This window comes from Ptychodera flava, assembly GCF_041260155.1.
Source record: "Ptychodera flava strain L36383 chromosome 3 unlocalized genomic scaffold, AS_Pfla_20210202 Scaffold_27__1_contigs__length_13241970_pilon, whole genome shotgun sequence".
NCBI lineage: Eukaryota > Metazoa > Hemichordata > Enteropneusta > Ptychoderidae > Ptychodera > Ptychodera flava.
The window spans coordinates 2736022-2763341 of NW_027248281.1; the positions used below are offsets into that span (position 1 = coordinate 2736022).

Below are 27320 nucleotides of genomic sequence, written 5' to 3' on the forward strand. Positions count from 1 at the left end.
TTCCACAACATTTGTTTGTGATATAAACTTATAAAATCATAGTCCAGGGCCCCCAAACCGCCGATCGATTACGACCGATAGTTATGCCGCTGACGCTGATATTCACCGTTGGTTGCCTGTGTGTGCGTACATGGACAGTCTGCATAGCCCTTGAATGTGGTCTCGGTTTTGATCAAACTTACAATTAAGGAGTATATATCAAAACAGATAAATGATTTATGTTTTCACATGGATTCACAAAAAGTTTCGCCCCGGTGTTCATTTTGGCCCTGGAATTCCATCTACCCACCCTTTGCAGAGTAGTAAGCTTATTGGGCAAGTAAACAATGGTTGCGCCGGTGCGATTCAACGATCAACCTGTATATCGGATCGAAAGTCAAAAATTTTACGGCTCGGACTATGATTTTACAAGTGTATATAGAAAGTATAAGGCGCGGGGTATTATATATTGACTGATTACTGTAGCTATGATAGGCTACATTCAGGACGGGCAGCGACGGGCAGTAATTAGTAGGCAAAACAGGTGGTTTTCACCGTGGGCAGAACTCGGTGCAATGATACTGAACATTAATAGTAAGCCCGTCACCTTGAAGGTAATACTGTAAGTGAAACAAGGACTTCAAAAGCATGATGTTACAAACGACACCACAAGTGAAACGTACACATAGAAATACACGCGTTCCCACGTTGTGCCCACCCGGGCCACGCGATTAACATATGACTGATACTGCTGGATAGTGTTAATTGGGTCGGTAAACAGTCAATTAATAGTTTAATTGACTACCTGGGTGATTGGCAGGTCGTGTCCAACGACGCATATGCAAAGCAGGCCAAAAGACAAAAGCCCCAAAGTTATTGACAGCTGGCCAGGGGTCACCATGAATACGTAATGAAGCTTCACTACGCAGAAACTGCGTAGTCAAGCCCTTCTTAAAGCCCCCACTCAATTATCAGATTTATCTAATATAAATATTGTGTACTTGATAAAATATTCAATGGAAAACAAAAGAATGACAAACTGTTAATGAGCTATTGACACATTTGCTAATGCGAGAACCTGGGATTGAGAAGGGCGCCTTTAAACGGTCAAAACCTCTCGGCATTTTCCGGCATGCATAATTCATATTCAAACAGAACTTCAATTTGTCATCGTTGGCATGGCAACAATTCATAAGTAATGTAACAACTACCTTCAGAAAGTGGCGTAAATTTTTAGATTTGCAACTCATTACTCTAAACTCTCTGCTGTGATTTTTCAATTTACGGTGAAGCTGATGAATGCAAAGAGAAAAATAACAGTTGACAGTTTTCAAATATGTTAAGTAGTTAGTTCGGTAAAACTGTTGTAATTTGAAAGTATCATCCACGTACGCGCAGATGCTCGAAGGTGTAAAACACATGGCAGTGTCGTATTCGGACCGAGACGGTGTATGATAGCTTCCCGGGCACAGCTGGTGGAATTTCTCAATTTGGTGATGAGAAAATTGGCTGAGGTTGTTACAAAACACATATTGACTAACCATATTCGGATAACGGCATACGCTTGTTGCATGAGAGTCGGTCGCCTAAAGTAGTCTGTTTCCATCAGCCAATGGTCGGCGCTTCGTGCGTGACTCGGAAATTGACTATTTTCGGGCAACTCTCTGGCAAAAGCTGTCTTTTTTGCTCAGGTATCGATCGGTACATAGATAGGGGATTTGTACACCCATACAACATTTCGGTTGCTCGCCATAGGATAGCATTGATATTAGTCAATCACGCGACGGTCTGGAAAGCAAGAATTCGGAAGCAACTTGTGTTGTTTTCATTGTTAATGGAATATCAGTTCATCGATTGAAACCCCACAACGACTCACTGTAGTTGTATCATCCTCAAAGCGATGAAACGTGCAGTCTTTCAACGATGAAGGAATGTTGGCCAGTATGCTTGGCAGAAAAAAATATGCAGTGGCAAAACATCGTAACTGCTGTAATTTATAACATTATTTAGATTATGTTAACATGTGAAATAATTGTTTTCCAATGAAAATTGGATTAGACCACACATGCGTAAGCACTTTCTACCACCAGGCCTGGTGGTTTGAGATTTAAATACCATTCATACGGTACTGAAATGCTGAAATAATTCAATGACACCCGCTGGCAATAATGCTTTACAAACGATCCCCTAAGGTACGCTTCTATGACTAAGAGAAATTTTACGTGACGTAAATTATTGAAGGTATGTAGCCCTCCGTTATTAAAATTCAATTTCATTTTGATTGATGCGATAAATTTATGATAATATCAGAAACAAGTACTTCCCTCGGTTGAACACTGTCAGCGACACGGAGTTTATAAATAGGCTGATTTTCTGTCGTCGTCCGTCATCGTCCGTCCGTCCGTTAACAATTGCCTTCTTCTCCGAAACCGCAATCCGATTACTTTGAAATTTGATATGCAATTCACTTTGGATGACCCCACTAAAATTTGTTAAAATCGTCATAAAATTTGCATATTTGTATTTGGGGAAGTTTTTGCTATTTTTGGTAAAAAATCTACTTTTATGAAACCGCATGTCCGTTTGCTTTGAAATTTGATGTGCAGTTTACTTAGGGTGACTTCAATTAGATTTGCTCAAATCGTGTCATTTTTGGTCAAAAAATCTTTAAAACTCTTCTTCTCCAAAACTACAGGTCAAATACATTTGATATTTGGTACATAGATCCCTAAGGATGATCTATTTTAGATTTGTTCAAATGCTGCAGATATATGCAAATTTGTATTTTAAGGCAATTTTTGTCATTCTTGGTCGAGAATTTTATTAAAATTTATTTCACCAAAATTGCTTGTCTTACAACTTTCATATTTGGTATACTGTTTCATACGGATGAGCAAAATGTGATATATTCAAAGTATGGCGAAATGTTCAATTTTGTAATTTTCGGGCAATTTTTGCCATTTTTGGTCCAAAATTTGTTTCTCAATGAGTACTCGTCTGATTGCTTTGATACTTGGTGTTCAGGTGCCTACCGATGAACTTAATGTTATATATTGAAATAATAATCAAATCTGCAATTTTGTATTACGGGGCAAGTTTTGCCATTTTTGGTCCAAAATTTGTTTCTCAATGAGTACTCGTCTGATTGCTTTGATACTTGGTATACAGGTTCCTAGAGATGAACTTGATGTGATATATTGAAATTATGATGAAATCTGCAATTTTTGTTTTTGGGGTAATTTTTGCCATTATTGGTCAAAATATTTACTTCTCAAAAAACTACTACTCTGATAGCTTTGGCTGATATGTTCTGAGGGACGATGTCAATATGATTTGTTCAAATTATGATGAAATCTTCGATTGTGATTTTTTTGCAGCTATCGTGCCATTTTTTGTGTGGCCACTGAAATGAGCTAGCAAAGTTTCCACCTTCTTCATCAACACTGTACATGTCAAAAATATTTATTCTCGACAGAACACAGCGGGAGCTATATCGGCCGCTAGGTAGCTTATTTATATCTACCGTTGGCGGCACTGCTCACGAAATAAGGGTCAGGTACATGGGCTACTGTCAGCATGACTGTCATTTGTCAATACTACGAGCGCAGTGATTGCATTAAATTTATTTCCAACTTCGAACTTAGATTTCGTTTGCCCCTGAAAGTGAGTGAGTACATGCCAAAGGTCATCATGGTTACCAGGTAACGTCTGAGAAAAAACAATCGTAGATCATAGTCGTTATTTCACCTCCAAATACTATCATATCGGGGACTTAAGAGTGAAGCATTGCAAACAACTACAACGTTCGATGTTTCGTAATCCAATTTCCCAGCTAGCGATTGCCGCTGTACAGATGTGATGATCACATGATCTTGTCAGGTGACTTTGCTAATTAATATGCAGTCAAAATTCTGACTGAAACATTATCCCATACTTGACGTTATTTTCGTGAGCAACGCAGCCAGCGGTATAGGTATTTATCAGACTGACAAGTCCGCTGGATAGGTAGAACTCTCGGCGTGACCCTGGATATGCAAGTATTCGGCACACAGTCCATGTAGCCGACAATGAGATGCAAATGATATGTAGTAAAGGTCTCCTCGACTAACTTTCAGCTGGTTGCTCACTTTCTACTATTTTTTTAGTATTTTATTACAAAGGCACAGACTTATTCTACCTGCAACTTAAAACTGACGGTGATTTTGTAGCTCATTCTTCACTATTTTTCATAGTTTTTGGTAGCCGGTAACAGACACTTCGTGTTCGTGTCGGCTACATGGACGATCTGCCAAGTTTTCACTCTAGATGAGTTCAAGCGTTTGCCATGTTGCATCACAGACAAGGGCAGGGCAGGGGTATTTTTAGTCCTCTCTCAGTGCATGTAACTTGCCGCCCGTGTCCTGTGCTTCACAATGCATCGACACTCCATTAATTTCGTAGACTGGGCGCCATAACAGTCCTTTGTATCAGTGTTATCGTCATTCAGGGGGAAATAGAGAACAGGCACTTCGCTTCTGTGAAATGATGTCAGGGCAATATACGAACCACGAATATCAAAGCATGCTGACTGCTGTTGTCATACGTAGCGGAACATAACCATTGGTTGCAAAGTGACTCGTCAAATTTAAGCTTACATGTAGCCTATGGCTTGATTCTGTCACATAGGGTCTCCATTGAGATTTTAAACCTTAAGAGTACATAATTATTGTAGTGGTGACTGGAATCCACGTAAACGTCTTTTCTCTGAAAGGCAATTCGCTGAGTGACGGGAGCATAGCAAAGACGAGGTAAAAGGAAACACCGGTTTGCCTCTACTGTCGTATTTTTGTTCCAATGTCGTGGCTCAAGAACAAAACTTCACATCGACAAAATTGTCAGCAATGAAAAATTAAAATCTGCTGTGTGAGGAAAATCTCACTTTGTAATAGATATATATTTTATTGAAATTTACTAAAAGTTGAGTTTGTTCAGGAAAAATGACTCATACTTACGTAATCATGGATTTGTCATTATTAAAATTTGCTTTGTCAATCTAATACTGTAACATGCATTCAACTTCATTTACTGGAGTTTCGACAGAAAATTGCGGACAAAATAATTTATTTGCAAACATACACAGCTCAAGCACTTTAATTCTGTATAATACCAAACATCTTTTTATTTCTGAACTATCTGATGAAGCTTTAATGTAGAGCGGAACGTTGCGGTATAAATAAACATTACATGACCAAAGAAAAACAAAACAGTGGGTCCATTGAAGTGACCTTAGTTGTCAAAAAGCCAAGAAAACAACTAAAGGAGACCACTCAAGGAGAACTTTGACAATTTTCACAAATTTTCTGTTGACAAGTTTTACAATGAGGCTTCAAAAGTAAAAGAATCATTGACCCAAATGGTTCGAACAATGTCTTTGATATTAAAGCCGCTGTAGCTGTAACTCTTGAAATTTGTTGACCTGAAAAAGGCTTTATATTTTCTCTGATTTTCTTTAAATTCTACAAATTTAAAGGATATAGTCTTTTTATATAATTACTACTGAAACATTGGGGAGATAAATTTGAATTTTAACCGTTATTTTGATTTCTCGCCATTTTTAAAATCTGAAAATACTACAAAGAAAACAAAGCATATGATGTCCCAGTGGATGACATTTAGCACTATGCATTATATTTGACTACTCTGTTGTTTCTGTAAAGATTCCAATACAGATATGCATGACGTACAGTGTTTTGGCTTTGTTTGCACGAGGGCGCCATTTTTTGTTTGGGCAAACGTTTACTATTTATCTTGCTCAAAATTGCACATGCAGTCCCAATGGACAGTTTTTCTACTTGTATATAAACACCACTCAATGAGTACATTCCCAAAAGCTTGTTTTAGTTTGGAAGTAAAATCACAAAAATAATGTTAAAAGATACAGCCATTAGGCCTTTAAGTCTCTGTTACACAACATGTCATCCAGTTCAACATCTGCCTCAAGTTTTTTCTGTGTTATTATATTGATGCTATAAAACTATGTGAAATTTTAATTACAGGTGCGTGACGTAGGATTCATGATTTCCGCTAGACATGAGGCGTCTTCGTAGATGTAGCAATTCTTCAGTTTTCTTACCGAGAACAAATCATAAAAGATGAGCAGTTTAGCACCGATGACGAAACAAACAAAAGCGATATGTAATCCCGAGTTATAAATATGAATTTCACTTAAAGTATAGATAAAAGGTTTTACCATGGCGATAACAGACTCAATTTGGGAAAAAATCTATTTTTTGTGTCATTACCTGGTATGACTGTTTAAACATTGTTCATGTATTTGAGTAAGACATGGCCAAATTGTCTTAAATTTGTAATTCCATAACAAATAGAGAACAAAATATTTATTGACTGGGAAATGATAGTACTGTGTAGAAGAAGTATTTGTCAAAATCTTGGTCATTCCTTCTAAACTTTTTTATCGATGGTTTTTTTACAGTTCTGAGTACTCAAAGCTGTCTTACCTTTCTGTACACGCTCCTGGTATCCTTTGTGTCACGAGAGTTCAATGAACTCGATATGTGGATGAGACTGATGGTCAGAGACTCGGGGTCTTTGGTCAGAAGTAGAATCTACCAATAAAAATAAATCGTGCAGTTTAACAGTCTACAACAATGACACATTGATAAATCACTTGAATCATTAGAAGTCTGCAAAGATTGGTATATCAATTTTTGCCAATATTCGGAGAGGATATTTTCGCAAATACATCGGAAGACAATGCAGGGTTTTAAATACATTTCCTTAAGTTGCGCATACCATTTTAGGAGCAAAAAAAATTCTCAAATCAAGAATTATTTCGTATGGTATATTTTTACAAACACTATCTGCTGCAAAGTATTCGATCCCGTCATCGTGTTTATGTTGTGTTTGTTTATATCCACAATAGCTGTAGACACGCATGTGAAAGAGTTAAACAAGTTCATTAGCATATTACTGCAATAATGTGTGAAATACAAAACTCATACTTTTGGTACAAACACCAGTAACAATATCGCTGTACTGACGATGATAATGGCCGTTGTCAGGAAAGTAAACGTAAAGGTGACGTCATTTCCTTTCAGATAGAGAACCGGAAGTACGATAGTGCAGGTAACGAAGACTGTATAGATGGACAGTGCGATGTACGTACCTTGGATAAATGAACAAAATAAAAATGAAGATAAATTCAGGGAATTTAGATTCATATTACTGGCACAAATAGACATCGTGACCGTTTTATTTTGCACATAGCTATCTCAAGCATCATAATCACTCATTTACAACATGTTCTGTCATAAAGCACTCCTTGCAAATCAAACTCTGAGGCATGTTAGTTCTAACTAATGGTACACACATAAAGCACAATTTGAGTCTGATAATCACTAAGATGCATAAATCTTTAGGAACGGGCATCTTCATATGAATGTAAAAGAGAGCAGCATTCATTTGTATCTAAACACCTGAAGTGATTTTAATATTAATATTTACATATCGAATACAAATGTTAGGATATGTCATACGAAATAAAATGGAAAGTTAATGGTGTGATCTCCATAGAAAAAAAAATCCAACAACGCTAATAGATCGTGGATGTTCACACATGATGTATACTCACTATCGTTGAGTTGTGTGAGAGAGACCCGTCTTGTCTCCCAGGCAAGAAATACGCCCCAAAGAAGTATAAAGCCTTTATAGCAATATAGGGCAATGGAAAAATAAAGCGAATGCCTGGAAGAAAAGTGATAGATTTCAGGAACCAAATAGATCTCCAATTCAGGATTGGTCTCGTCAAACTATAATAGAATAGAATAGAGAGTGATGTCAGAAGACCAAATTTTACGTCAGGAAAATGTAACTCTTTGCATTTTGGTCTTTTCACAATTTGATGTGTGTAAGCTTACTGCTTTATTCTTTTGATCGCACTTATTTGTTTGTTTGTTTTACATCGATAAAGCTTACAACTAATCTTGTCATACGCGTGGACATTTCCAAATTCTGTATAATATTTTTTATAATATTCCACATGCTCATTCCTTTTTTCTCTCGCCAGAATGCGTAATGTGATGAGAAAATAGAGATGTCTAGCCCCACTGAATGGACAATAGGACGTTAGAGGGGGTTTAAAAGACTATTTCCTTAGGGAGATTGTCTTTGAAAAAGTTTCCGGTCACGTGACCCGATTCATAGTGTCGCCTGCAGCTTTGAAACAATAGCGAGTGACTACAAGTTGATGAGCGCCGTTGATGAGTGACGAGCTCTGACTGAAACAGCAAATTTCCATTCCAATAGTGTAGAAACTTGAACAGATTCTCGACAATACTACTTTCAAATACAAAAAAAACGTTGCGTCGTATATTTTGTTAAGAAAATGGCATTACTACAAGGCTGCAAGGGTAGCTAGTAATCTTGAATTATGTATCTCAGAGGTTAGGTCCTTAATGTCAGAAAATTTTCTCTGCCTAAATGATGAGAAAACTGAATTTGTAACCTTCTCTGCAATTACCGGTAATCAGCCTGAGAAGGGGATAAGAGAAATTAGGGTTGGTGATACTTTGATTCCTGTTCACTTTCAGGCCAAGAGCCTGGGAGCCACTCTCGACTCTAGCCTCACAATGAAGCCCAATGCTGGTCAGATCTGCCGTTCAGCCATTTTTCATTTACGTGGCATTGCACTTATTCGGAAGTATCTCTCTAAATCTGCCACAGAGCAATTAATCCACGCATTTGTTACATCTCGTATTGATTCATGTAACTCTCTTTTATTCGGTCTTTCCAAACACTTAATTAATCGTATTCAACGTATTCAGAATATTGCTGCCAGAATTGTCACTCGTTCCAAACCCACTTCACATATCACCCTGTACTTAAGCAATTACATTGGTTACCTGTTTCTCAACGCATAATTTTCAAGATTTTAATAGTCACTTACAAATGTATCCATTCCATTGCTCCAAACTACTTATATGACATGATTTCTTTATATGTTCCGAATCGTAATTTGAGATCTGCTGATCAGTTTATACTCTGCCAAAATAGGTCACGTACTAAGAAATATGGGGATCGTGCTTTCAGTGTTGCGGCACCTGTTCTTTGGAACAATCTTCCACTTGAGATCCGATGCTCCCCTACTCTCTCTTCTTTTAAATCGAACCTTAAGACGAACCTTTTTAAATTAACCTTTAGTTAATTTTTATGTCCTTTTTTGGCGATTTAAGGTTACCACGTAAGTTGTTGTGCAATGTGTTGTTTTTGTTGAATTTTAAATTTTTATTACTTGTAAATTTTTTCTCTTAGTTGTGAACTTTTCTCAATTTACATGCACATTTTACATTTTTAAAATAGTAGTGTGCTTTTATAGCGTCTTTGATCACTTTTTATCGCAGTGGATATAGACGCTTTATAAATAAATCATTGTTATTATTATTATTATTATTATTATTATTATTACAAGTTTAGGGGCTATAAGTATTATATAGAAATCTAATAACAATTTATTGAAGCTGTGGGAATTCTGAAAAATAGGAAAAAGGTGTTGTTTATTTTAATTTTGTCAATAGGGGTGACTTCTAATTGTCGTACGTATATTCTCTCCGCCCAGTCAGATAGGTGTTTCTTTTGACATCACTACCCTTATGAATATTCATAAACTTGCAAAAACCAACAGTCGTCTCTGGCAGGGCGCGCTCACAGCTGCTGAGCTGCACAGCGTAGCCTTTGAACGCAGGCCCATCGTGGCAGTCGTGGGCGCCCACAAACAAGGCACAGCGACTGTGGAGAGTCTATGCCAGTAGAATGTTAAATGTCTTCAGCGTGGCATTTGTGTTGTGGCGAAAACCATAAACCCTCTCCCTGTGCTGACGTTGTTGGGTTTTTATTTTGTTCATGTGCATTTACTGTAAGCGATCGAGGAAGTTTTGGGATGGAAATAGAGCAAAAGCATGAGTTTTTCCGCGAAATCTGTGCTGCAAATACAACTTCACGCATGCGCACTCGTTTGCCAGTGTAGTCTGCCAATATGCGCGTGAATGTGTCGTCTGTATAATCTTGTCGTTGAGCTTTGCATGTTGACAGAAACTGGAATTACTGCAGAGAATACTTTTCAGGAGATCACAAGTGAGTCCCTAAGGTAACAAGTAGGACGTTTAGGAAATCCTTTCAGAAAGTTCACGCCGCCTGTGGCCATTTTGTGGAGTATAAGCTTATACGAACCTGGACCGGAGCGACGGTATACGGTATTTCTACTGTAAATATTGCCAGATAATATGCGATGGAAGTTTGCGTTTCACGTCGTCCAATCATTCAGATGGAAATGCCGGCCTTCTCCAAACTTTGAAAAAATCAGGGTGACAGACTTTGGCTAACTCTTGTATAACAATGACGTAATTTAATGAGAAGACCTTTGTATTCGAGCTCGGCAACATTTTTTATTTGAGAACTCTGATCATGACGGATTCACTGAAACAGTGAGTATTCAACAACTTTTTCCTATGTCCATGTAGCACTTGTGCAAAAAATAAGCGAGTCCACAGGCCTTTGGCGAATCAATAAATGCGTTTTTCACCAAGCTGAAAGGTTGAAAGATGCGTCCGTCACTTTGGGACGAGCTAGATAAATGCAGTCAAACCCAGCTGGGCGTAAAAATTTGCCATAGTATGACTTTGTTCTAGAGACGACCGGCCGTGCGGTGGAACTTTGCAACAAAGTTTCTACATCTGAACTGACGTACTTGAATGACAGGCACAGGAATCGATGGCCAATAAAAATGCATTCTCGTTGCATTTTGATAATAATGTATCAATCACAATGACACGGAAATTAGTGCTCCTCCCAACAGAAGGGCCAAGGTCTATTTTAGCCCTGCTACAGTATATCTCAGTGCTGAAAATGCCATATTGTTGTCATGTTGTCATGGCGACTTTTAAAATTTGCATACAACTGTGAGAGTGAAACGGGTTGTTTATAGGTCACAAAACTTTTGACTCCCACTGTCGTCCATTACACCTGTTTCCTTGGGCATTAAAGGTGTGCAAGTATACACATCAAAAGACTAGAAAATTCACTTCATGGGCAGAACCTTGTAAAATAGCCCTTTCTTGTCTGGTTAACGAAAAAGATACCCCTGATCTAAAATATGCATGGGCTACCAGCCAGTGTCACCGGCCTACCACATTCAGAACATGGTTGCCCAAGTGGACTACCAGGGAAAAAAAGTTTATTTCGAGCCCTGGGCAATATTAAACATGAAACATTTAACTTGTAATATTTCCCCTTGTCTTGGCCTGCTGGGTTTAAAAAAATGTTTAAAGGTATACAGGGACCATGTTCAAATTTAGCCATTGCTACCATGGAAAGGGGAGATCTAGCTAATCATCAGAATCATAGAGTTTATGGGGTCACGCCAGGTCACACAAAAAATAATGCACCACTACATGGCCATAATTTTACTTTAGTTAAAGAATCAGAAATAATTTGTCTTCATTATTCTTCCTAGAATGAGGCAAAGAAATCAAAATAAATTATTATAAAATGAACATTATTATACGTCGTTAATTATAAATCCATAAAATAAATAAGTACCAGTGAATTATGTTTTAAATAAAACAAAAAAACTGTTACTGCTTCTGATAAATAATGGTACATTGGGTAATAAGGGGAATTGGGTTCATAAAATTAATTTGAGATACAAGTAGAATTAATTTTAGCACATAAAATTAATTTTAAGGCATAAAATTAATTCGATGAATGCATAATAAGTTGGTACTATACTCTATAACACTTAATTGGGATGACTGCATGAAACAAAATTAAAAATGCTTGAAAAATTTTTTCTGGTCTATATAAAATTAATTCAAACACACTAAAATAAACGGAAAACAATTTTGACAAGAATGGCCTCAATGTACATTATCTTTATTATTCTTCCTAGAATGAAGGCAAAGAAATTACAATTATTATTATTATTATAGAACAAACGTTAAAAGTTGTTACTTAGAAATCCATAAAATAAATAAAAAACAGTGAATTATGTTTTAACATAGACCCACTCAAGGGTCTATTGTTTTAAATAAAAAAAAGTTGTGGTTCCCAATAGGTTACCATGGTAACATAAAACAAAAATGAACATTGAGTTCATGCTGTGATAAATACACTTAGGAGAGCATTTGCATAGTTACTAGGATTACTTTTATTGGAATTTTGAAAAAAATGAAAGTTTAAAACGCAAATAGGTTGCTATGGAAACACAGGAGAGGTAAAAATGGATATCATATTTTGTCTTTCTAACCTAAAATAACCCTTTGGTATAATATTTCTGTTGATTTAATGGATTTTTACACTGGATATTTGGTCTTTCTAACCCAAAATATCCCTTTGATATAACACATTCTGTTGATTACTGGATTTTAGGTGGAATCTTTGGAACACCGGTAATTTTTACTCCTGAATGGTTGCCATGGAAACATCTAACATTAAAATGAGTGTGATTTTTTTTGGTGTGCTAACCAGAAAAACCCTCATTATCAATTTTTTACATCAATCAATAGTTCTTTAATAGGAATTAGGGAAAAAGTAACATTTTCAATCCAACATTGGTTACCATGGCAACTCGAAACATTAATTTAAGTCTGTTTTTTGTGTTGTCTGACTCAAACTCCCCCACTAGATAATTTCATAACAATCAAAGTAACTTTCATGGAATATTAGAAAAACTGGAATTTTCAACCCCTAAAATGGTTACCATGGAAACATGGGGCAGTGAAATCGATATCATATTTGGTCTTTTCGACCCAAAATACCGCTATGGTGAAGTTTTCATGGAAATTGAACCTATTATTATTCGCATTATTATTTCTATATAATACTTATATTAATTATTATTGTACTTGGGCCTCAGCCCAAGTACATTTGTTTTCATTCCGTGGGAAAAAATCTGTAAGGTATAACCATTTCTGGCTGAGACCAGGGAGGGCAAAATGTCTTGGCTTCATCTTTCTTGGCATAATAAATGGCGTAATGATGTTAACTGAATGGAAGTGCTGCTCTCAGCCAGTCTTGAATAAGTGAGATGTGAATATAAATGCTTCTCTATCTGAGTTTCTGGCCACAAAATCTTCTGAATATAATCAAAATGTGCATCGAAATGCAACAATTAATGCACCCTCCGTTTCCTAGGCGATGGCACGACCCTTGCTACACCCACTGGACGAGCCAAAGTGGGAGGGGTAATTTGGTTTGGTCAAACAGGAGGGCTCGAGACCAGAATTTAACATTTAAACTTGAAACATGTTTAATCACTGACAAGATGTGGATTAGTGTTAATCAAAGAGAAAGTTTGAAAAGGAAGGTTTTATATCCCGGACACAATGAAAAACATTACGACTGGAAACTGTACCCCCGGTTGAGAATAGTAATGCCCACAGCGATGGAGAACACTTATCCTTGAGCTGAGAAAACCAGACCATCATTTCGAAATAGAGCTGCAGATTCGAGAAGCTCGTTAAAATAGCTAGGTACACCCCTAAGGGGTGGTTTCGCGTCTTGAGGGCAAATTTCGCCTCCTTCATTTAGAAATCGTACGTTTGTTTTTCCAGGGGAACACATCATTTGACACAAAATTTGCATGAAAGGGGTCGCCAGTAAGCACGTGGTCAAATCTGGCATAAGAAACAATATGAAATGTTGCGTAAAGCCAGTCCAAAATAAACTGATTTGAACTTTTGTGTTTTGTAATTTATACCACTGCAGTAACATGACCTTTTTTTGACAACATCACACAATGTATACGTTTTGAAACTGAATACTCCGACGTATTCTGTGTCCCTTTGCTAAAAAATACGGTATGCCGATTACCATGTAAGGAGATGATGACGTCAAGACAGATTTGTAGTGCGTTTGGTCTTGGATGGTGCACGAAGTTTTGTCGAGGTAGCTTGTGTATTTATTTCCTAAATGGGAGATATTAGGGTCGATCTAAAAGAAGGCCGAAAAATGTTATGATACTCTAAGCGAGCTGAACTCCTATGCGAATGGTTGGATAATTTGGAGGATGTCTAGACTGATCTCGTCTCATTAAGATTATTTGGCGGTCAGTATTGAATTTCAACTGCGTCACAAGTTTGCGTCGAACGGTCAACGAACGATATTTTAGAAATCTGGAGACATGGCACATCGCAGTTTTATATTTAGTATTTTTACCTTCTCGTGTCTATTTATAGACAGAGAAGGTATTAGAGTTGAAAACCAGTATGCTGGTGTCAACTACTTCCGTCTGTCAATACTTCCGTCTGTCAAGATCCGTTGACGTTATATTCCATTGTGATGGGTCATATCATAAACTGGTGGGGGTGTTCATGGTTCAGGTTGAGGTGTAGGAGAACGATTTTGAGCTGTGACAAAAATCAAAAGGGACTTAGCGGCATAGCCACAGTGTTACATGTAAGCCTTTCTCCAAGGTTCTTAGTTGACTACGATCTATTACAGACTACTGAGCTGACGTTAGGGGTACTCACTTTGTGTTTGCTCACCCTGTGTGCGCTAGTGTTTGGTACTGAGTTGCGTGGATATCCCCTCATGGCCTCACGTGATATGGGCCTGTTGCATAATCTGCAGATGATCATATGCCTCTAAGTCTGAAACCGTCATTGTGTAAGCCTGTCGGCATTTTCCTTGCATTTTTTCTCATTTAACTTTGCAAAATATTGGCGAGTACCTCAATATTTCAAGATAACTCTTTCTTCCCAATCGTTTCCTGGAGTTTCAGAGTCATATGAACGAAAATGAGTGAAAGTTTTAGACAGGAAAATCGGACGTCGGCCATGTTCAATGTTTACAGTACAATCAGAAGTTTATGTGGAGGAAATAACTAACAAACACTATTCATGATGCCCGCCCTCTAGAGGCAGACCTTCCTATATGAAGTACAACATTTGATGCTTGTGGAAAGCTTGACCACACAAAGGAGCACTTTCACTTTTAGAAAATGACATAATGAATAAGAAGCTATTCTGAAAATGTCAAATACTGAGAAAAATGCGCAAATATTCAAAATAAACAGGTTAACTGACTGGTCAGCTATAAAAAGCAATGAAAATGTTTATGATCAAAAGTTTTTGAGATGCGCACATTTTAACAAATACAGAAATTATTAACATTACAAATATAAGACCATACTATTTTTTCAGGGATGGGACAGGCTGTGAGAGACAAAGGCACTCTTATGCTGCATGTGGATGCAGCCACACCATTTCATTTACAGCATACTTATTCACTGTGTTGTGTTCAAGTTCCATATTGTACTGACTGTCATACAAGGATAACATAAGCAAATCAAATCAAATTAGAAAAGGATCAATGCTGTTGTGTGGATTTTGCTGAACACGGCTGTTTTAATATTTCGCCTACATATTTGGTATCCAGCAAAAAGGCATATTTTGATGTAAAGTCAAAATTAACACTACATTGCTGACAACATATGTTACCGTTTCTGTATGAACTTTATTTTTTTAAATTATAGAAAGTACTTCGAACAGATTAACAATTATCGTGATGTCAACCCATGATTTTACATCACAAAGACTGTAATTCTGCCATTTTTTTTATTTTTCAGTCATTTTATAAATTTTGCACTGCACAAGATGATTGAACAAATTGCAATGTTTGAATCTGTAAACTCAAAGAATAAAATCCTTTGGTCACAAATTAAATTATTTTTTGAAAAGAAATTTACTCCTAAACACTTTTAGCATATATTCTTTACATGGTCATGTATTTCAAGGAAAATATGCCTATTAAAAACAGTAATTTCTTCACTTTCAATTCTTTTGAATACTATGACAATTATCAGCCATGAGGTTTTACAAACACAAGACCAGATAAGCGTTTTCATCATTTCCACAGGACTCTTTGGAATATCCCTTAAAAACAGTTAAAAGTGACTTAAAATCATCACTTGGTATACATTTAATTTACAGATGCCAGGTTGTGTATTTCACATGCACTCAGGTCAGTACGGAAGTGCATCATTACTATTTTGGACTGTTAATTCTTATTTCTGAATTATTTAACCTTTTTTCCACACTGAACTATCTTTAGGCAGTTTATACTGTAGCTTAGAATTGTTTTTGATTGATGTATTTAATCATCTTTTGGGTTCTTTGGGTCCATATCTCACCTCATGCCCCTACATCATCAACTATTTACCAATAACTCCATGCCAACAACCAATTACCTGACCTGGCCACACATTAGAGAAGGTACAGCGTCATTGACGGTATTTTATATTTTACAAAAGATGTAAGAAGCAATGATTTTGTTGAAAATTCTGAAAAAAATATAGGAAGATTTGATCGCGAACACATTTTCACTTGGGGGTCAACTAGCCCTGCGTACGATGCTGTGTGTTTCGCTACTGTAACAGCTAACCGCCCCGCTCACCACAGCCCTGCAAAGACCCGTACGTTGGGTCGGTGACTTCAAATCCATTTTGGGACTTGACGTAAAAAGCCAAATTACTGCCGAAATTCCGCGTTCTTGGGCTCAAGTCGTATCCCAGCCTACCTCAGCTACTCGATCGCTTCCAAAAATGACAGTCTTTTATTCACTTCTCGTAAATAACCGTCGATGTCGGCAACTCTCTCGCTGGCCCTGCGTACGATGCTGTGTGTTAGCTGTAGCACATAGCATCGTACGCAGGGCTAGGGGTCAACATGGGGTCGCAGCCATGTTGCCTCAAAACTTATTTCTGTCTGCACTCAAAACTCAAAAATGTCGCATATGAACCTGAAAAATCGATGTAATTTTGTCAAACTTCGGCGAAATTTCAGCCTATAGACAAAATTTCATCTAGGTAAGGTAAATTACTGAAATTTGATCGACAAATAATCCTGAGCTTGAACGTGACAGCTCGCCTTCTCCGGGAAGTCATGCATCCGGCCAGCTGCCCATATGGCCGGGTGCATGAGATTGTTTTCAAGCGACGGCGGCAGATCGTACGGGGCTCTGGATATGAACCTACCGCCGGTGTAGCTGTAATAACTGTTGCGTTGTTTTAATCACCACGGACGAAGTCCGAGGGGACTTATAGGTTTGGTCATGTCCGTGCGTCCGTTCACGCCTAGTACCCAACCCCATACAGATGCACGTCGATTTGTTTCACAATGCTTTCAAATTTGGCCGTGTTAGAGGACTTTTTAGTTTACACCTCCATAGACTCCCATGTATAAGGCAGTTCTCCATAGATTCGCATGTATGATGCCAAGAAAAATAAACATTTAGTTTCTCATCGTATTCATATTGCCTAAAGGATGCAGTGACACAGTTTTTTTGTCCCCACGGATAAAGTCCAGGGGGCTTATAGATTGGCTCATATCTGTCCGTGAGTCCATCAGTGAGTCCATCGGTTCACGCAGATATCTCAGACATTTGACAAAATATCATGTGACCTTGGTGACCTTTGACCTCAAATATACATTATTGTCCATAACTCAGTAACCACAAGTGCTATACCTTTCATATTTGGTATGATGGGACACCTTATGACGCCACATATTGTACCCCATTAATTATGTGCATATCTAATTATGAGCGAGCCAATAGAGCAAGAGGTCTGATTTCTGGTATATAGGGATAAGTTAACAATATAATTTGTTTGACAAAACTTCATGTGACCTCAATGACCTTTGACCTCAAATATACATATTTGTCCACAACTCAGTAACCACAAGTGCTACACCCTTCATATTTGGTATGAAAGGACACCTTATGACACCATATATTGTACCTCATTAATTATGTGCGTATCTTATTTTGAGCGAGCCAATAGAGCTAGAGGTCTGATTTTTGGTATATAGGAATAACTTAGCAATACAATTATTATGACAAAATGTGACGTGACCTCAATGACCTTTGACCTGAAATATATATATTTGTCCACAACTCAGTAACCACAAGTGCTACATCCTTCATATTTGGTATGATAAGACATCTTATGACACCACATATTGTACCTCATTAATTATGCGCATATATAATTTTGAGCGCGCCAATAGAGCTAGAGGTCTGATTTTTGGTATATAGGAATAACTTAGCAATACAATTATTTTGACAAAATGTCACGTGACCTCGATGACCTTTGACCTCAAATATATATATTTGTCCACAACTCAGTAACCACAAGTGCTACACCCTTCATAATGGTATGATGGGACACCTTATGACACCACATATTGTACCTCATTATTATGCGCATATATAATTTTGAGCGCGCCAATAGAGCTAGAGGTCTGATTTTTGGTATATAGGAAATAACTTAGCAATACAATTATTTTGACAAAATGTCACGTGACCTCAATGACCTTTGACCTCAAATATATATATTTGTCCACAACTCAGTAACCACAAGTGCTACACCCTTCATATATGGTATGATGGGACACCTTATGACACCACATATTGTACCTCATTAGTTATGCGCATATCTAATTTTGAGCTCGCCAATAGAGCTGGATGTCCGATTTTTGGTATATAGGGATAACTATAGGGTAGAAATCGAAATATGCCCATCTAAATATTAGACATCTACCATCGAGAACAAAAGAAATTTGCTGTAATTTGAATATTTAAGGAGTTTAAGCAATTCCCGCTATAAATAAAGAACCCCTGCCTCAAACTCCACAAAAGTTGCTAGACATATTTTGCCGTTGTCATGCCATTGCTTCATTTAATAACCAGTTAATCAAATTGCCTCATTGACAGGAGGAAATTCAAGACCATATTTGAATAGTAGTATATATTGTCCTCAAAATTACTCTATCACGGCCCAAGTACTCATTGCCTTCAGCAATACTGCCTTGTTATTATTATTATTATTACTGCTACCAGCGCACAGTTATTGCCAAGTAAACTTCTCACAATTGATTATTGAGTTGCATATATATCAAAGCATATTATTATATATAATCCCATGGTATTTTTATCTGTTTGACGTCTTCTTATACGAGTGTTTTTCGCGGAGCCGTACAACTTCGAGCCGAAGGCGAGAAGTTATGCGGCTCCGCGAAAAACACTCGTATACGATGACGTCAAACAGAGAAAAATACCATAGGATTATATATTTATCACATGAACAGTCTTCTTATTTTTCTTTTGACGTGAATGGATCAAAATTATCGTGACAAATTGCATGAATTTCGTCACGATTTGTGTTTTACTTACGCGGATTACTTTCACTTAAAGAGTAAAGCGGCCCGTCACCTAGGAGATACTTTCATTCATAAATCCCATCAAGCTGAAATTTGCTACATCAAATGGTATCTCCACCAACCAGACATACGAATTCTGTCACGTGAACCTGTCAATCATTGTCTCGCGCTGTACCGATGCCAAGGCAAGTCGGCCATCGGTACGGTGGACATAACTTCATCGTGCTAGCGACGGATGGCCATAGTATTCAGAGTTATTCAGAATATTTACAAATAGATTTATGAAGTAAATGCAACGACACGATCGAAACAGTAATTCTCATTCTCAGAGATTCCGTGGCTTTTCAAAATATCACACAAGTTTACGACCGTGGCGAGCGCGAAAGATTCCGTTCGATGACACACAGAGTGTACCTCATTGCATTTTTATGCCCACAACGCTGCCGTCACCGGTCTCTGCCATGTCGGTGTCAAATCGTTAATCTCGATCTCGGTCGTCAATGTTTTCGTCTTAAGGACTTTGATGTTTGCAGTGACATATATCTCAGCCGTAGATACATCCTAATTTTACTTGACGGAAACTCTGTTTTGAGTGTTGTCTGAGTCAACTTTCGAAGTACATCGGATTCCACAGCGCTGCAATGCATATACAGCTCAACAGTTGATGTCTTCGCTATACTAGCGCTACAGCCTTACGCCGCGCTACAGGTTTGATTCCGAGCAAGAATTTACGGAATTTTTTGTATGATGAAGGAACTTTATCGTCGAATGACTTTATGCTTGTGCCTGTATGCACAGGCGCTTGGCACATTGCTTGGATAATAATCGTATTTAAGATGTAGAATGTCTATATACGACTTGATTATTCAGTAAAAGAATCACCGTACATGAGATATAAGTGTAGGCCTATAGGCCTACATGTTGACTGGCATTATACCGAGTGGCTATGGCTGCCTGGCTCGGGCCCGGCGAACGCACTGCATAATCATCAATGTGTAGAATGTCTACGTGACTTGATTATTTAATAAAGAATAACAGTACGTGATATTACTGTACATGTCGGCTAGCTTAACCGAGTGGCTGTAGCTGCAGGGCTTTGGCCCGGCTTGGGCCCGTTGTCCACTGCTGCACAGACATAAACTCAAGGCGTGAAAGCTTTTCATAGCCCGATTTCATAAATCAGCGAAATTCAGGATCTCTGAGCGTTTTCGGTGATAAAAACTGGTCATCGTTCAGGTGGTGTTGCATAAACAATCGATCGACTTGCCCTTTTGCCTAAAATCATACCTTACCCTATGCTACTGGCGAGAAATAGTCCTAAAATCGGCTTGGCACACCAACCCAGCGCCGGCCATTTTGAATGAGCTGCATGCAATGTATGCGCCTGTGCATACAACCCTTGGCAGATGACGTATTGTCTTTCAATTGCTCTTCTCTTTGGACGCGTACGTTGCAGGAAGCTTATTCAAAATGGCCGGCGCTGGGTTGGTGTGCTCAGCCGATTTCAGGACGATTTCTTGCCAGTAGCATAGGGTAAGGTATGATTTTAGGCAAAAGGGCCAGTCGATCGATTGTTTATGCAACCACCTGACCGATGACCAGTTTTTATCACCGAAAACGCTCAGAGATCCTGAATTTCGCTGATTTATGAAATCGGGCTATGAAAAGCTTTCACGCCTTGAGTTTATGTCTGTGCAGCAGTGGACAACGGGCCAAGCCGGGCCATGGCCAAAGCCCTGCAGCTACAGCCGCTTGGTTAAGCTAGCCGACGTGTACAGTAATATCACGTACTGTTATTCTTTATTAAATAATCAAGTCATGTAGACATTCTACACATTGATGATTATGCAGTGCGTTCGCCAGGCCCGAGCCAGGCAGCCACAGCCACTCGGTATAATGCCTGTCAACATGTAGGCCTATAGGCCTACACTAATATCTCACGTACGGTGTTTCTTTTACTAAATAATCAACTCTACATATAAAATACGGTTATTATCCCAGCAATGTGCCAAGCGCCTGTGCCTGTATGTCGCTTTCCCGAAGATTATACTGTACCCATTTATCCAGTTGAACTTCCGTTGAGGTGAAGATTTCAGGTTTATCGCCAACCGGGATCGCCAGGTACGACGTCCACATTGAGCCTTACGAGGCGACTCGACTGGATCGGCGGTATCCCCATTCGATTCTCGGGAACAGCTAGTTTTAGCGACTCGAAATTTCGCTGAACATGCCTTCTATGTTTCCATGTGTGGATTTATTGGGTCACCTTTTTTGAAAAAGTGTCATGAGAGCACGGCATCGATCACGACAAATCGGTCTATGTAAGTATGTTCACGTCGCGACCCGCATGTATGAAAGGTACCATGCAAGAAAAAAGTTCCGGTTGATGACGTACAACAGGGGTAATTCGGATTTCTTATCCGTCCTGTTCTACGTCACACAGGTGGGAATTCGGGCCAGTTCATGTGATAAAAAACAATAACACGAAACATCATGAGCCTATGATGAGCTACAAAATACATATGTCCTAGCTGTTACTCGGGCTATAGCACTTTTTTCTTACCCCTCGTGGCAGTGTGTTACTAGAAACACAAAGCTAGATCCCTGGGCCTACGGCCTCGGGGAACAGCAATGTGTTTCTGGTAACGCATGACCCCTCCGGGTATTAAACGGACGCTATCGGCCTAATGACCAGGTAATAGCTGTTTATTATGATTCAAATTTTATAAATGAAGATAACATATACCTCTTAAACATTCATACGAGGATGCACTGGCTAGGGATAGAAATATACGCGTTATCGTCCCTTTTAACGTAAAAGCCACGACTAGAATTAACCTATATCGTTTCTTTCTCCTTTTCTAATGATATGGTGAACACGGTTCTTTTATCTTGCGACATATTCAAACTGGAATAATTGCTACTGGTTTAAGGTGTGCCCAGACAATACTTACGACTAGTTCAAGGTAGGAGTATGCAATACTTACCACTGGTTCAAGGTTGGCCTTTACTATTTGCATATCATCCAATATAATCCATAGAACGAATATAACGATGTCGACAAATACTAGAAGAAGGATTCCACCAATAAGTTTACTGTCTTGCAAATTCTGAAAAATAACGTGTACCAAAATAGATGAATCACTGAAACGCTGCTTTGACCGCTTATCGGTTATATTCAAATGTTGACACAGTGTAGTAATGTTTTAGGAATATATGCTTGTCTATTCTGCTGGCCTATCACTGAAAATGATTAGCAAACTTTCAGGATACTAGAAATAACGTTCTAGCGGCCATGACGATGAAGCATTTTTAAAGAAAAAAATCAAGAAATTTTAGAATACAACTTATCATGACGAAGACGATTTAAAGGAAAATACCAGATGATGATCCCAAAATCCCACGGTCTATGCTAAATTTGTAGCGGGAGAACATATATGTATATATATATATATATATATATACCGGTATATATATATATACGCACAGCGATATAAAGAGAGGTAAGACAGTGATTTACAAGATGTACCTTAATTTACTACTCACTTTTTTTCGCAATCCGTGGATTTAAATTTTATTCTTTTACAAGCAAATACTTTTCAAAATTTGCATTTAATTTTTGACAGATAAAGATATTGTTAATTGACGGAAACCAAAGGAGAGCTATGTGTTTGCCCAACTGGTAATGAGTATAGTGGTTTCTCTGATTAGAGTAATTGTGTATGCTGGGACAAACACAGACAATCTAATAATGGACAGCAATAGCAGGCATTCCAACAAACAATGTTCATATAGAAATTAGCTGTTACCTACGGTCATCTTCATCTTAGTCAAAGCTTCATTGAATATGACGTGGATTCGATATGTTTTCATGAACAGCGCACCAAAGCTCAGTGAAAGTCCGACACTAAGCAGTATGAAACGAATCTAGTGAAAAGAGAGTGATACTCGATGAAGAATCTCTCGAATATTCTATGAATACAGCTAGTTTTCAATCGGATTCGAACCCACAACATACGGCATCAGTCGCCTAGCTGAGAGGCCACAGACAGAACCGCTCGGCTAAATCTCCACTCCCAAATAAAGAGTGGTTCAATAGCCGGCTAAGTTGTTACATTTTTCTGACCGAGACCGCTCAACACGTTGTAGAGTTCGTGAAGCACTCACGCACGTATGCTCACTATCATACATCGCACATACACATGAAAGTCCACACACTATCACCAAATACAGCTGGTACTGATAATGACAAACTTAAGCTTCAAGACTTGTTCCTTCGTCTCTGATTTAGAATATGTATAGTAGCCGTACTTATCGATTCTGATGTTGCCATTCTTTTTAGGAATTACACAAGGTTCACCGTTCTCGACAATGACATTGTCAATGCCCCTTAATATAAGACATTAAAGTTGGACGTACTCAGGTGAATGACAATAAATGTCATGGAAGTTATTAACCAGCTTACCCAGCAAGATGCAAGTAATAGTTGTACATTAGTTGATATACCGATGTCAATTCCGAACATAAAAACGCCAGCATACAGTAAGAGACAGCCAACAGCGGTGAAATTGTTCAGTGCGGGACTGGAAATTTTGATGGCTCTAAATGACAAAGGCAAAAATTACGACAGTGATAAGATTAAACACTTTAATGAGTAACGATGTAATAATGTCTCTAAACATTCAGTATTATTAACCGATAGATTAAAGAGAAGGAAGGCCAACATTATGTTATCATTCTTCATAATTTAGAATGAGAGTATGTGAGTGAAAACAAAGCATACGGTCGTTATGGTATAACAACTCTGTGCATGTTTTATGTCAATGAATGCATAATACGATTACGTGACTGAGATGTATCCACATTTGTAGAATAGAGCAAACTTACTTAGCATTTCTGTACGCAGTATTGATCACTAACATGGCAACGGCCGTCAAGCAACCGCATCCGGCTATGAACCACATTATTAGACGATGCACGCGTGACATTGACTCACGTGCAACTATCAATTTAATACCATCAACAGGAGGTTTACCTCCACCTGAGGAGAAAAAGTGATTAAAGCTTTCTAACCACTGTGACTGGAAGTGTAGACAGTGTTGCCATGCGATTCGTGGATGAGAGATGACAAAATGGGAAACTACAAGAATCAGTCTGGCAATCATCGGTTTCACCAGATATTCTTAAATGCACGATATGATATTTTGCTACGATGTTACAGGAATGCACGCATTATATTTATGTGAAATTGTCAAATTCGAACATTTGAGCAAGCCTAGGGCAATCCGTTGTATCATTTAGCAATGAAGTTATATAATACACACACACACAACACTACAATTTAGATGACGCCACCGTAAATATGGAATTTCACCGCAGTACGCACGTTCTCTCGAAGTGCATCTAAATTCTGATCACGTAGAGTTTGAACCAGATTTTTAGCCAATACAACTAGATGATACTTTTTGTTTATAGCTTGTGTGGGTGTATTTTGAAACCTGTTCACAAAGTTCAGTTGTCATAGTGTTGATGTTTTTGAAAATTCAAAAGCTGGATTTATGACTGTAATTTTGAACTTCAAATATCGATAAACTTTTGAGCAAATTTGCTTGTGTAATAAAAATATTTTCGCGCCGAGACTAGTTTTTAGTCTTTATTATGGGAGAGGACAATTGAAGTTTCAATGCGCATGTGATGAACAAACATTCAAAACATTGACTTTTGAGTTGCGAATTACTACACGAATGACACTGTAATTCTCGCTAGTATTAATATTTTGTATTGAATTCGAAGTCTTGTATTAAATGATTGTCACTTACCTAGCCATTGAACTCCTGAATACCAGTCAATAATGCCAAGGTCATTTTTGTATTTGCCAATTGTTGTGATGTTGCCCTCTATGTCAAATAATACCAAAAAAGAGAGAAAAGGTAACATATTCAGATATTGCACACAATCTCAATGTCTTCTTAAACAGCAGACGACGGAGTGACCCTACTGTATTGCTGTAAAATTGCTGTTCGTTCTTTGATACTTGGCCATGATATATGATCTTTGCTCAAAATTGAGTTTGAATTAATAATACTGGCCGGGTTTATGGTACACACCAACAGTGTTCGGAAAGACCTAGTAAGCTGTTGAAGTCAATCAACTATAGTTGTCATAACACAAACCAACCTCGATATTGTTTAATTCCAACATTGCTTTGTCGGCTGTACTTTTCATCAAATTTCACTTTACCCTGCAATCAAATTATGTAACCACTGTAATTATTTATTGAAGTTTCAATCACTTGTCCGAAAAAAAACCAAAAAACATGTCAGTTCGTTACTTGATATAGGCTTATTTCAAATATGAGATAGCCTGATAATTGCAAAGACTAAGGCCAACTGAATTATACATTTCTTGATTTTGTTCAAAAATACATCAAAATCGGTACCTTTCATGTATCTATGTCATTTTCATGAGAGTAGTGTTTTTTGATTTCGTCAACTCAGAAGTGTATCAAGGATCAGGCAGAATTACAGCCATGTAAATCTCTATTCATTATTTTAAGCACTTCAAGTTGTTTTCCGTCACAGTGATGAGAAATAATTACCGATGCTCCGGTAAAGTCGAGTTTCACGATCTCCTGTAGAAGTAAGTTAGCCATGTCTTTATTATCGTAGGTGAAATCTTCCAGTCTTTGCCTTGGCGTTTGTTTGCTGAGTAGACTTAAGGAAGCATTCATTGCTAATGCCATAACCATGATAGTATCATAGCACAGAATCAAGTCCGTGTTGAATTGCATTATCGATGCAATAAACTGTTTTTGTGAAATCGATGGTTTCTGCAGAGTAGATGAGACATTAAAAATGCATGTACATTCACTGTTCACATTAAAATCCTTAGCTGAATATCTGTAATATTGTAACGATGCAAACTGTTAAAGAATATCAAAGCTCTATGGAATGCCGACATAAAAATATGCAAGAGCTCATATTGGTAGGCATTTGGCACGACGCGTGTGACTGTTGTAGCATTCTGGTAACATTTAAAAGGGCAAAAAAATTTTTCTCGGCTTACCTCTCAAAAACTAATTGTAACACATTTTTAAAGGAGACGAAAAGACAAACATAACGTAAACAGTCAATATCAACGAGCACTGATGCGAGAACCAGGGATGGAAGACGGCCCCTAAAAGTTGTTAAATTGTATTGCTTGAATATGAATAGACTAACCTTTGCCAGATGATTCAATTGTTGGACTTTAAATTACAAAGTTGTCATATGGAAATCTTGGCTCTTAAACCTGCATGGGTATTGTTTAACAAGTGATAAAACTGACATCTTTATTTCGATTACTTGGTACTTGAATTGTACGAGAACATAGTTAATTAAAATGTTTCACAAGTGTGCCATCTATGCTGGCTGGAACCTACCACACCATTGAAGTCGATCTCGTCCAGATCATCTAAGTACGGATCTGCTACAAAACCTATGTAGCCGTCCATGGCTTCTCGCACCTGTTCCCTGTTGCAAGGTATAGTTTTCCAATCAAACGTATCCCAGCTATCCCGGCTGATGTCGTTCAGCCATCCAGGAATCATCCAAACATACTTACGACCGTACATACCCTCAAGATAGGCCTTCCAAATTGAAAATAAATTAAGTTTCACCGAATGAAACATTTACATACTTGTCAGATAATTTCGATTCAGAAAAATACACATTATCATTTAGTTAATGTGTTTGTTTGTTCGATTGTTTGTTTGTAGAGAGAAGTCAAATCAAATCATTCGTTAAATGTGAAGACGTCACATGTGTGGAATCTGTGCCCAAATATCTCACCGTACTGCGGGTTATTAAAACAGAAGGTATTTCAGGTGCTATATTATGATTTTGTGCCATATGACGCGTGTGAAAAGGTAATTACATGTAACATTTATGTTCCAGATCTCCCTAAGATGTTAATTACAAGGCGTCTGATACCACGTGACCTAATCAACTTAGCACGTATCAAGTCACACGTACTACAGGTCAGACCTTATTGGCATCGATGTGTATCATGATTTCTCATGCAGAGAACAAGGTAAACGGTCAGGCATGTTTTATCCGTCTTTTGCCATGATCGTATTACCTGTTGTTGTAC

The 27320-nt window shown here is 38.0% G+C and overlaps 1 protein-coding gene across 1 annotated transcript; it reads right to left on the reverse strand.

The window, feature by feature from the left end:
• Positions 1 to 5121: 5121 nt before the first annotated feature.
• Positions 5122 to 26778, reverse strand: LOC139126176 (gamma-aminobutyric acid type B receptor subunit 2-like). Its single transcript, XM_070692225.1, has 12 exons — positions 26611 to 26778; positions 25789 to 26019; positions 25368 to 25431; positions 25010 to 25087; positions 24078 to 24231; positions 23656 to 23791; positions 23004 to 23117; positions 22178 to 22300; positions 7610 to 7787; positions 6981 to 7144; positions 6477 to 6584; positions 5122 to 6086 (listed from the first exon to the last, which is right to left on the reverse strand). Exons 1-12 carry the CDS (start codon positions 26776 to 26778, stop codon positions 6009 to 6011), a joined length of 1596 nt encoding a protein of 531 aa, XP_070548326.1. The 3' UTR covers positions 5122 to 6008.
• Positions 26779 to 27320: the final 542 nt, after the last annotated feature.

What these genes read in the sequence shown, in the direction of transcription:
- LOC139126176 (XM_070692225.1), bottom strand. Translation starts at nt 26,778, where the DNA reads ATGATTCCTGGATGGCTGAACGACATCAGCCGGGATAGCTGGGATACG. An exon ending in TTCAGGAGTTCAATGGCTAG is followed by an intron (nt 24,232 to 25,009) that starts GTAAGTGACAAT and finishes TTTTCTCCTCAG; the next exon opens with GTGGAGGTAAACCTCCTGTT. An exon ending in CCAGGAGCGTGTACAGAAAG is followed by an intron (nt 6,087 to 6,476) that starts GTAAGACAGCTT and finishes GTTCTCGGTAAG; the next exon opens with AAAACTGAAGAATTGCTACA.